This window comes from Nyctereutes procyonoides, unplaced genomic scaffold (genome assembly GCF_905146905.1).
Source record: "Nyctereutes procyonoides isolate TBG_1078 unplaced genomic scaffold, NYPRO_anot_genome, whole genome shotgun sequence".
NCBI lineage: Eukaryota > Metazoa > Chordata > Mammalia > Carnivora > Canidae > Nyctereutes > Nyctereutes procyonoides.
In genome coordinates, this window is record NW_026575135.1 from 55,856,949 (window position 1) to 55,870,154 (window position 13,206).

Below are 13,206 nucleotides of genomic sequence, written 5' to 3' on the forward strand. Positions count from 1 at the left end.
GTCTCCCTTCGTCTGCAGTGGAACACAAAGGAAGCAAGAGTGCTCTTGTCAGACTGGTCCATTATTAATGAGCCTCAGGACGCTCCAACCGGCATCTGAAACCAGGTCTCGCAGCCACACTGGGGTGGCACGCTTGAGACGATACATCAACACCCAAGAACAACGCAGCACCCTGCTTTGCCTTTCACACACAACACACACACACCACACACACACATACAACACACACACACACAAACACACACACGGTGCTTGACTGGGACAGATGGGGCTACACTTATCAAACTGAACAAAATGCCCAGATCAGATATGTAGGGCTGAATGTCTCTCCACACAGCATCAGTTTCGGAGGAAGTATTCTTTGGATAAAGACTGCCAGAATTTCACTGTCACAGTCCATAATCGGAGCACATGAAATATCACCTGGAAGGGAGATATGACTTCACTTTTCTCTCTGAACGTCGCCCAGCTAACACAGCTGACTTGGCCCAGGCCTATGCAGCCTCCCACGTGACGGGCAGGATCTGGTTTCTTCTCCTGTTTTGACTCCCAGAGTCTCAGGCTCATGTGAAACCTGACCACGTTTAGGTTGTCAGCTCTGGCCTGAACGGAGAAATGGCAAGAATTTGCTTTAGAGTTTGCTACGGTAATTTAGCGCCCCCTTCTACTGCCTTGACCCATTCCTTATCTGAGGTCCCCCTGACTCTGTGTCGAGCCGGAGAGCCCCCTCTGGGGTGTTCTGGTGTTGGTATGGTACACTTGGAACCAGAGAGGACCATGGCTGCTGGGTTTGGATGACGTGCTGTCCTAAGTGAACCCATCTGCTGTTCAGAGAGCCAAGGTGGGAGTGAGGCTGTGGACCTGGGCTAAGCCAGAAGTAGAGGCGACTTTAAGGGAGATAAGCTCTTGCATTTCAAGCCGCTCTGCCTCGGGCAACCCATACTCCTCATTGTGAAAATATGGTTTTCCATCTAGAAAAGAGGAAAGCTCCCCACCATGAGAAGGCGAAGGATAAACACATTGGCAGTTTTAAAAAGACACAGGTTGTTTGTTATGTTTGCACCTCCGTAAACCCATCTGCTTCAGCAGGAAGGCTTCTCTTCCAGGGGTAAATGGGGTCACATGTGGAATGTATCAGCACCAGATTTCAGAAGAGTGCCATATAGCTTACAAGAAGCAGCAGCCAGGATGTTTGTTCTCAATCGAGCAAGACACTAGAGAGTACTTACCTTCTTTATAGCAAGAAGCGTGGGGGAGTTTGAAAAAATCAAGTCCTACTTACAGTTGGAAAACTAGATTAAACAATCAACATTTTCTGTAAGAATTATTTTTTGGATCCAAACTCTTTCACCGTCTTACAATATTTCAAATACATTTGGGTGGTTTTTAACAATGCGTTTCCTGCAGAAAGTCAGAGGTACTTCATGACAGTTAACCGTAGAACAGTTGAATCGCAAGTGCCTTCAAGAATCAAGTGTATTATGTGTATGTGCAAGTGCTTGGTACTTTCTGGATTTTCCTGGCGGCTGCCAGAATACATCTAATGAATAAATATTTCTCAGGCTGTTTGCTTTTCCTAAAAGATTCTTCAGGGAATAACACACATCTTCACGAAGAACCTTACTTCTCTTTGGCTCTCTATATTGGCAAGTGGAGAAACAGAACCTAGATCCAAATATATTTGATTAGGCCTTTTCTTGAGCCAAAGTATGAGGTAGGTGAAATGAGCCTTCAGTTTTCCTTAGGCATCCTTCTTTTAGATCCCTCCACCATGCTCTAGACGCCTGGAGGGGTGTACACTGTCTCCTTCTGTTTATTAGTTTCAGACTCTCCATTTTTGTTCACTATTCTTTATGTACCTAAATGATCAGTTCTTACTTCTTACTAGTATCTCTGTAGATAACCTGCATGACAAACAATTGGAAAATCAAGCTTTTCCTCTTCTCTCCTGCTACTGGCTATTCCTTCCCCTTCCCTGGCCCCCACCTCCAGCCCAACTCACCCCACCCTGTGCTCTGGTAATGCTAGTCCTTCTGCCTGGAAACATTTCTTCCTAACTCTGGCTGTTGACTACCTCCTAGTCATCCTTCATGGGCCATTGCTGATAACTCACAGCTCACAGAACCTTTGCACATTTTCCCAAGTAGGTATGATTTCCCCTTCCTTTGAAATCTTAGAGCAATTTGTTTATACTATCATCTTACTGTTCTATCATCTTTACAAGCCCTACACTAGATGATACATTTCTAAAGAGCAGCCCTTTTGGATGCTTCCTTCCTCTTGAGTCGTGTCTGAAGACCCTCACAAAGTCCTTTGCTCAATAAATAATGATGACTCTAGTCTTTTCCAAAGCCCTAGGAAGGGCTCTACTCTGGTTGGAAATTGGTAATCCAATTAAATTTGGTTAACGAATGGCTTAGTGTTGTTTTTCCAAGCTCAGTGAAAAAAGGATTCTATTGCCAAAAATGTTTATGACATACTCTGCATTCTCTTCTGGTACTTTATGATGCACAGGCTCACCCTGAAGGCTCTGAGAAGTTCTGCTTTGATAAATGTAGCATTGTCCAAATTTATTTGATCATGTAACACCCAATTTATTGTTTTCCTTTTAACTTTTCAAAAAATTTACCCAAATGTAACTCAAAAAATATTGGTTCAGCGTTTTTATCTCTTTATTGTCGTAACTTCAATCTAGAGTGACAATGGTTATAAATAAATATAAAGAGTTCTAACTGCAGGGAAATCCGGTGGAAATGTGCATATCTGGGGCTTCTCGACCCTTAGTATTCAGGTAATCATTTGGTCTTTTTCTTTATGACAAATATTTATGAAAGTATAATTTCCCCTTGGAATTTGACCCAGAATTACTGTGTTTTGAAACATGAGAATCATAAAAATAGACTTACATATGGTTCACCAGGCAAAACTGTCTACATATTAATTAACCTTATTTCACTTCTTTTCCTCTCCTCATTCTCTCTCTCCTATTTTTCCTTTTTTCTGCCCCATTTCCCTTCCTTACTCCCTCTCTCTCTGGTTTGTACCAAAAACCAAGTGAAATATCTCTAAGTCTTTCCAGCTGAAAAGCCTGTACAATGTCCAGATGAGCAATTGGGGTTCATCAAATTATTTGAGAGTTTGAAAATTACTTGGACAGTTCTGATTGTGAAATAAGTCTTTTTTTTTTTTTTTGGCTATTATAAAAACATACTCAACATTGGTGAACAAAGGAGGTGATTAGGATAACTAAATGCACAGAAATTGGAGAGTGGCATCCAATTAAATTGTGTTCTTGGGCAAATTATTGAATCCCTTTAAGCTTGTTCCCTCACCTATAATGCGAAGAAAAAAATAGTACCTTATAAGGTTGCTGTGAGGTTTTACAGGTAAAGTTGTTAACAGAATGGTTAGCATATATTAAATGCTTAAAATGGGTTCATTGTTATTTTGAGTAGATAAGAATATATTTTTATTTCAGCTGTCTCTGATAGAAATCGAACTGCCAAAAAAGAGTTAAAAGCCACACTGCCATCTTTAATTAAAAGGCAAACTACATTTCCCAGAATCTCTTTATTTGTGTGATTCTGGGTTAGAACTGGCAAAAAGAGAGCCCCCTGGATGGCTCAGGGGTTGGGCTCTGCTTTCAGCTCAGGGTGTGATCCTGGAGCTTAGGGATGTAGTCCCACATTGGGCTCCCTGAGGGGAGCCTGCTTCTCCCTCTGCCTCTACCTCTGCCTCTCTCATGAATAAATAAATAAAATCTTAAAAATAAAAGAGCTGGTGAAAAGAGGAATGTTATTGAGATTTGGACAGCAAAATGGAAATAGCACCCATTAATCTGAAAGTCTTCTTGCAATCAGGTGCAGTGAGAGACAGAGGCACAGGTGCTTGGCAGGTTCCAGACTGCCTTTGCTCTCTTGAGCTCTGTGTCCATTTATTCTTTCTGACTGCTTGTCCTGTTGACCAACAGCAAATTCAAATCTACTACCGGGTACTTGGCTGTGTATCTACAAAGGAGGAAGCTACACAGAGGCAACAGCATCCCATAGAGCTCTTAACAAATTATCCCTTCTTACCTGGCTGCTCTGATTGGTCGGTGACTCCTCTGATTCTCTAACTCTTCTTATGGACCTTCACTTTCTCAGCTCTTCCTGCTGTTGTGTGAATTCAAATCTGGTGAATGATAAACATGAGTTTTAAATTCACAGTTCAAGGTCTAAGTTGGGAACCAGAAAGCTTCCATGACTATCTTCAAATAAAACCGTTTAAACTGTACTGCTGATGTTTTGCCATCTGTAATGTCTTCTAAATCCATATGCAGGATCATGTCCTAGAAGATCCAAGGGGACCAGTAGAAAGTGTGACATGTGAGGTGTCACACATGCCAAAGGAATCTCAAGATTTCACCAGTTCACATGAACTTAAACCCAGTGTATATGTACGGGAATATTTCTTAATGGTTTTATATTAGGGCAGAGGAAATACAATGTTGCATCAGCCTATGCTCTAGATATGGGTTCATTGAGTGGATATTCTGTATTTAAAGTGTTATTTCATGTAACCAACAGTAATTCTAACAATGCGCCTGAAAACTCAACCCAGTGGTGGTCTATACTGAATAAAAATGATGCCAAAACTTCCTTATTATAATGTAGTAAAGTATACAAATATTTAGGGAGATTGGTTTTAATATGATAGATGCTCATCCACCTGTTAAATACGTCCCGTAATAGGCTCCTGAAGGCATTCCCTTTGCCAAGGCTTTGAACTCCCTTTACATCAGCAAAGGCTGTACTGGAATCCTTAAAGAACTTCGTAGTGGCTCTTCTCTGAAAGTCTGGAATAAGGAAATGCTACCACAGAACTGGGCTTCTTAAATTTAATGAGGATGATGGAATTCCATAAGGGGAGGAAGAAAGGGCTGCATTTCAATGCCAGAGACCAGATGGGAATGGTTACCATAAAGGGCAGCAGAACCAAAGGGGTAAAGAGAATGGTTTGACCTGCAAAGATTTTGGCTAATTGATCATGGAGTCCCTATAACTGAAATAGGCATTCTACTGAAGTCTCACTTGATTTGTATAAGTATGAAATCTCTGGACTTTGTGAAAAGAGGTCTGATTTGGATCACCACATGAGAACATTACATTTCCTTGATCAATTTCTCTATGGGCACAGATTCACTGATTCAGACTCCTTGAATGAAGGGGAGGCTGGATCATTTTAAGGAAGGATCCTGCTATACTGTCCAATTTAATACTACAAATTTATCTTCAAGTTTTCCCTGATGGGCACAATGTACTTAACTGATTCTCAACTAATACTATTCCTGGTGACCCCAAATTGCTACTGTAGCTCCAATGTCAGGGAAAGAGCTTACGGAAGTCAGATAATTGAATCAAGTTTTGGTTTACATCTCTCTCATAAGGAATTCAAAAGTCACTGACCACCCCACCTCCATATTTATTTTTCTATTCTGGGAAGTATATTTGGAATAGAAATTCTTAGAAACTAGCAGAACCCCTGTTTACCTTGTTAGCTCTAAGATCTGTATAGAATGAGGGCTTTTAAGATGATAATGGCAGTGGAAGCCCCTAGAACTGCCTCTACATACCAAAATTGGAAACAAAACCAATACTGCATTTTTGGAGGGATTTCAGAATTACCTCTATCATTAAGGATTTGTAGGAAACAGAAATGGTAAGGCCCTACCACCCAACACTAGTAACAGACTGAATATTCAAAATAAAGGAAAAAAACATGGCATTGTTTCATTAGGCCATCTGCTTCAGGGTGATGGCAAACACGGTAATATCAAAAATTTACCTGAGTATGACAGCCCACTGTTTCATTTTATTTGCTGTACTGAGTTCCCTGTATAGAAACAATAGCATATGGAATTCCACAGTAGTGAATGAGGTATTTGGTAGGTTCGTAGATGAAATTTTGGCAGAAACTTTGGAGTCTGGGAAGGCAAATCCACATTCAGGGTAGGTGGCTCTTTCTGTGAGAACAAGACTATTTTGTGACACAGGTGATCTGATGCAAGCATCCTGCAATCAAGGTGGTGGGCAGGTCCTCCCACAGAATGGTGCCATAGCAGAAAATAGTACCTTGTCTACTATTGTTAGGTTGAGCTCTTGGTTGCTAGACTGGCCTTGGTGAGGGGATATTCATGTTGCCGAACCTGTGCATAATCTCCATTCCTGCCTGAGCTCATTGGGCAACAATGAGGGTGGCTGAAGAAAGAGAATGACAAGAAGACCTTGTCATCTTCTCTACTTGATGATTGATACCTTTCTTATGAGGGTGCTTTTTGGGGGGGAGCCATGGGATATACATATATAAGTAATATATTAAGACGGTCGGTCCACATACCTTCTCCTCAGAACTCCCTCATTACCAGTTTTTAAATCACATTCCTTCCAAGTCCCTGCCAATCCAGCCACCACCTCAATTGCAGTGGGATTACATTAGAACACTTCTATCACAAAACAGTCTGCCATTTGTTCTCACAAAAATGGCCACTTACCCTGAACATGGATTTGCCTCCCCAGCTTGCACAGTTTTTGCCACAATATCATCCATTAATTTACCAAATGCCTCATTTACTGCTATGGTATTACATATAATGTTTGTTTCTGTTTAGGGAACTCATGTTACAGCAAATAAAATGTGGTACAGGCCTCATGCTCCTGTAAATCACTGATATATATTACCATGCTCTCCATCACCCTGAAGCAGAATGATACAATATCTTTTTTCTTTTTTTTTTTTTTAAGATTTTTATTTATTTATTCATGAGAGACACAGAGAGCAAGCAGAGATACAGGCAGGGGGAGAAGCAGGCTTCCTACAGGGAGCCTGATACAGGACTTGATCCTACGACTTGGGATCACACACTGAGCCAAAGGCAGATGCTCAACCACTGAGCCACCCAGGCATCCCTCTTTTTTTTTTTTTTTCTTCAATATTCAGTTCTAGGACCAGTTGGGTACAAACATTCTAAAGATATTGTAGATGGTCTGACTCATCTACAAATACATGGTGATATTTCTACCTCGATTCATGGATTTAGGAATCAAGGGACATAATTGAGAGTGTCTCCTCTTACTAAGTAATTTTTCCCTATCTCATGAGCCTACTCTCTCACTTAAGATGTGTTGATACTGGTTAATTTTGGGTCTCAGCACTTAAGTGAAAGGATATACAGAAGTAAGGGGCCATCTAGAAACCAAACGCCCCTCATATTAAAATGAAGGTAAAACACATCAGTGAGGGAAGTGTCACAAACTGCCCAGATGCTGAGGTTTTCACTACGAATCTATGATGTTAGCCTCCATGCTTTCTGGGCAAAAGACAGAAGACCCCGGGGTTAGAGACAAAGGACTTTATTACTCACAGCAAGAGCTGGAACAGAGAATCAGCATTTTCTTGTACCAGTTTCCTAAGCCCAAAGGTCCCCAGAGTGACACGAGGAGTGTACATTTAGGGACTTGTGTCACAGGACAGGGACCCCCATTTTCGGGCCAGGAACCTGTTGATGAGAAGTCAGCGTGTCTGCCCTTTGCTCCACCATCTTTATCTCCCAAGGCTGTTCATTACACAAGCATTCCTTAGGAGACGCTCCCAAACAAAAGCAGAGGTGCCAAGATGTTCAGAGAAGTGAGAGACTTATGAAGAACTGCCTCCCAATAGGAAGCTTCACATATTTTATTGAAAAAAATCTAAGAAATCATGTGAATCATGTACAACATTTTCTCACAAGAAAACATTTAAGCTGTTTTTTTTTAACGTTTCACAGAATTGTAAAACTGTTTAGTTTTCAAAAGGAAAAAAAAACACAATGAAACTACCACAGTATTATAAGTTTTTTGTTTTTACTTGTTTCTAGGGAAAAGGCTGAAAAATATTTGGTAAATTTTCTCATCATGATTTGTGAGGCTAAGAACTATACTCCTTTATAAATCTGCTAAAAAGATACAAGGAAATGGATGGATCACTGCTTTCTTTGTTCAAAATATTTTAAAAAGCTAAAATCTAATGACAACATGTTAAAATAATACATATTTTTGTAGGATGTTACCATTTCTATAATGGTTTCTCTACACTATATCAACAGTGCAATGGTGATTCAGTGTAAATCATTACAGTGTTTCATTGTTACAATACTTGTGTTCAAGTACATGTTCATGAACATGATCAAAGTCTCTATTTTGACTTTTCCATTATTAAAATAAGGTTATAATTACAGTAGAATTTTTCCTATGGATATCTCTAAATCTGAACCAAATTCATAATACATTCTCTAAAAATCTGTTCAACACTATGAGGTTTGTTATGTTTACACATTTCCTGTAGGTTACAGGAAATGGGCTAATTCTGCATTAGGACACCAAAAACCAAAAATGATTTCTCTCCATATATAATTAACTATGACACTAAGCTAGTTTACATTCTGGATAACTCAATGGTATTGGCAGGGAGAGAATAGCACCTTAGAGATAGCCCTAACTTAAAAAAAAAAAACAACTTTTTTTTTTTTTTTTTTTTTTAGAGCCTAATAATCTTCTTTTTTCTCTTTTTTCCCTTTTTATTTTTATTCTGGAAACAGGATCGAACTTATTCATATAAAATTATTTATGAAGCCATATAGTATAGATCAAAATGTTTGTATATCCAAAACAAACACCATATTGGATGTTCGGCAGGCACAAAAATAAATTAATTTGATTAAATTATATGTAATCTGATAATATTTGGTCTGAAAAACATGCTAGTGTGTGTGTTTATAAATAATGTAACTGCAAAGAGCTGTAAGCCAGCCAGCCTGCTAGAGGTCAACTCTTCTGCTGTAACTTTTGGGCATAGAAGTCCCTGCATGTCTCACAGCAGCGCTGATACCACCGCATGTCCTGACACAGGTTCTTCTCTCGTATCACTCGGCAGTACACAGGCCACTGATCTCCCAGACACTTGAAAGTCAGCGCAGCTGTGAAGCAGAAATAAGGGAGCTCAATACATGTAGATATCCTGGGCGTCAGAAGTAGAAACAAAGAGTAATCATTTAATTAGGAGGATTTTGAACATTCACTTTGACTCATTTATACTGCCTTCTAGAATTTAAGAGATAAAGACACACCCTATGATAAAGTAATAAAATGAATGAATAATAGTCTTACTTATGAGCTCTTTTAGACTCATTAAAGCTAGATTTCCCAAATGAAGTAAGTTGTAATACAGATGGCTTTCAATGTTCAATTTATGGCTTTCATTTAAGCTTCTTTTGGATTTTTAGTTGAGAAGATTAAAAAGAAAAAAAGACTATGTTCATTATATCCACCTTAATGGGAACACAAATTAATTAAGTATTGTTATGGATGAAATAACAAAACAAATATGATCATACTTATTTCATATTCCTTATTTCTTAGATAGCAGACATATCTAGGTGGGCTACCTGGGGATCTTGATTTCATACATCTTTAAAATCAAAGCTAATTATCAAAAGTGACTGAAATTTACAATAATCAAGTATGCAGAATCTTTATTTTGCTTCTATTCTAAGATGACTCATTATTTTACTTTTTAAAACCTCAGGTTTTCCACTGTGCTTGTATGCTTGGGGATATACCTTCAAGAAATAATCCATAGAGAAAATGAAATTTTAATTAAAATTTTCTTTTAATTAATTATTTTCTGCCTCATGATACTTCAAGAAGGACTCCAACTAATTGCTAGAGAAACAGATTATGTTGTTTTGAATACATGGATTTAGGGCATCTGCTCTAGAATTGCTTAACTTTTTGTCTTAACTATATTCTTAATTCCACTTGAACTGATTATTTCCTAGAAATGTTAATTATTTGGCTTGAAAAAGAGGATTTTTGTATTTTCCTGAAGAACCAAACTTTTCCATTTGATTGAATCTTATGCTCAAAAAATATCTAAGATGATTTAATATCTTTCATTTTGACAATATTGTTATATATGATTAAACTGTCACTCTGTAGACTGTACACACAGATTAAAAGTGAAGGGTTTGCACATAAATTAACCCATACTTCTTGAAAACCATATTTACTCTATGGGTCTCCAAAGGATAATTTGTACGCAGGATCAAAAGGAAGCCAACTAACAATGGAGAGATCTAAGATATATACCACAACCTTACCTTTCCAGAGACATTACCTCAATCGACACTTCTGCCATGAAACTGGTCAGCACCCAAAATATAGTTACATTCTTTAACCCTTTATAAGATGACCTTGAGAGCTGTGGCACTGTTATTTCCAGGGCCAGGCTCTGAGTAGATAGCTTCAGGAATCCTAAGTGTTTAGTCTTTAGGATTTTTTTTTTTTTTTTTTTTTACCTCTCACCATCTGGACCAAACTATAGTTAAATATATCCAGTTTGGACAGAACCAAACTAACTCATACAGATTAATAACTAAGCAAAACAGAAGAAGCCACGAGCATTTCTATGTTTCTCAAAACTATTCCCTTTATGGTTTGCTTACCCAGCCTGGGTGATGTTATGGTATTTACATTAATCTTCTCATTGCAGGGTTGAAGGTGGCATGGTCTGTATGCTGCAGGTTTTTCTGAAGAAAAACACTCATTTCCATGTCTTCCTGTGATCTTATGCATGCACTGGATAACCCGGGACTGCATTCCTTTACCACAGGTAATTGAGCACTGGGGAGATACAAGATGTGTTAAAATTCCTTGTTGCTTTTTCCTTTTTCTACATTGTGAGCCACTTTCCTTATCTCTTCCTTAAAATTTAACATGAGTCACAACATCCAGAGTTGATGCAAAATATGGGTCAGAAATGTTGATACTTACAAGTTGGGCACGCAGCTCTTCAGAACTTCTGGCTGACCTAAGGCACAGTTTGGGTCATAAAGGACATAAGGGAGTAAAGAAAGATAAAGAAAGGTGGAAATACTGAGTAAGAGATACCAGTGATGTACTTGAGTGGACAGTGCTTAAAGTTCTATTATCTAGTTTACAACAAATTCATTATTTTTTTAAAGATTTTATTTATTTATTTGTGAGAGTGAGAGAGCATTAGCAGGGGGAGGGGCAGAGGAGAGGGAGAACTATATCAACTCCAAAGGACAGGAACAGATCAAAGTAATACATTATTTTTCAGGACTGCAAAAAATGAAAGTAACAATAGACACATGATGACTCAAAATACATAATTTTATTTAACAAAACAGAATCATCTCTGCCTTTGAAACTAATGGAATAAGATTTATCACAAAATTAATTTTTTTATTTAAAAAAATTTAAAAATAGTCTAATAGCCTTAGGATCTAATTTTCATTACCATTCTGTAGTAATAAAAACATCAACCTCTTATTAGTAATTATCTTCTTTATAAGATATTTTTGTAAAAGTTTTATTGCATATAGGTGAAAAATGAACAGATATTTTATATGAAACAACTGAAATCACAAGGTATCTTCTAAACAAGTTCTTACTTTCTTATAGAGGATACTACTAAACAATTGGGTATTTCTTCAAATCATTTTACTATGATTAAAGACAGATAGAGGTTAAAAAGAAAAAGCCAAACTAATTCTGGCCATGAAATGAGGAGACTGGGCTCTAATATTGTCTCTTGCAACTAATTTCCCTGGAACTTATTTTTTCTTTTTGTTAAGCAAGGCACTGCAGTAGATTATAACTATACTTTCAGGTTTAAATTACTATGAAAGTAAAAATTTCCAATCACTTATTATTAAAAATTACTGTAGTCTGGCAATTTTTAAGTGGTGAAGCTTCATAACAGGAAAAACTATAATTTCATCATCTAATTATTCAGTGTGCCAGCCAACAATGGTATGACACAGGTTCTGTCAAGATTATAGTTTGCTTAAATGTCTCAGAATATTTAATCATTTATTGAATTCTCAAGTATTTATTGATCACCCACTATGTTCAGGATCCCATGCAGATAATAAAGACAACAATAATTGTTAATATGATGGTACATTTATTAGTAATCTTTATTAACAAAATACTAAAACATAGAAAACAAGGAGACTCAGAAACAGATCACAAACTACTGTGGAAGTTGGGCAGTCTCACCCACTTTTAGCCAAATGCTTAATATGTAATTAATTAGTATATTTTCCAATTGTTTAGTATTTTAAATAATGAGTTGCCCTATAGAACGACAGTTTGCTGCTTTAGGATAAAAGGAAACTGATACTACTACCTCCAGAAACTTTTACTTCATACAATACTAACACTAGTTAGCACTCAGTATTTATTCTATGTCAGGCACTGTGTTGGGTCATAATTATTTTGGTATCTCACATGAAGCCCATGAGTACTATTTTTATCCCTTTTACATAGATAAGATAGAGGCTCAAATAGGTGAAACAAATTGCCCAAATCTTTACAGTTAAGAAGTAGTGGAATTGGAATTTGAACTCAAATACACTAAATTCAGAAATTGGATGCCGAAGCATTACTTGATTCTAGAACATTGCTAATGCTCCTCTCTATGTTAATAATCAGAAATCTTTTCTTGTCTTTATCCTGCCAAATGGATTTCTAATCCTTGTTATCTTACTATTAACTTAAATATTAGTGAAATTATGGCCTTTTTGTTTCGGTTTGCTATAACCCAGGTTATAAGATAGGAGGTAAACTTTTTTGCCTTAAGGACAATTCACATGCAGGATTTGTCTTGAGATAGAGTGAGCATATAATTTACCACCCAAATCAGAGCACTGGTGAAATAAGTGGTTAATGATTCCTATACATTGGACAGTATGGGTAATCTGTCACCTGGTCTAAAGACATTTTACTGGTAGGTCTATGTATTAGATGAACACAAATGAATGGACACAGGAAAGAGCTATTATATTTCAGGCATTATCTAATATGCTTGTATACAGAATGTTTTGGTTAAACTTTGTTTTTTTTAAAGATTTTATTTTTATTTATTTATTAATGAGAGACACACACACAGAGAGAGAGAGAGAGGCAGAGACACAGGCAGAGGGAGAAGCAGGCTCCATGCAGGGAGCCCGATGTGGAACTCGATCCCGGGTCACCAGGATCAGGCCCTGGGCCGAAGGTGGCGCTAAACTGCTGAGCCACCTGAGCTCTCCTTGGTTAAACTTTAAAAAGTGAAAAGAGTGAGGCTCATAGAGATTATTTCATTCATTCATTCATTCATTCA

The 13,206-nt window shown here is 37.7% G+C and overlaps 1 protein-coding gene across 1 annotated transcript in view; it reads right to left on the minus strand.

The window, feature by feature from the left end:
• Nucleotides 1-8,538: 8,538 nt before the first annotated feature.
• ADAMTS19 (ADAM metallopeptidase with thrombospondin type 1 motif 19) overlaps nt 8,539-13,206 on the minus strand; it is a 228,226-nt gene continuing 223,558 nt past the window's right edge. The window contains exons 24-25 of the mRNA XM_055301522.1: nt 10,520-10,697; nt 8,539-8,992 (exon numbers count right to left, since the gene is read on the minus strand). Of these exons, the coding sequence (XP_055157497.1) occupies nt 8,841-8,992; nt 10,520-10,697 (330 nt within the window). The 3' untranslated portion in view covers nt 8,539-8,840. The remainder of the gene's footprint in view (nt 8,993-10,519; nt 10,698-13,206) is intronic.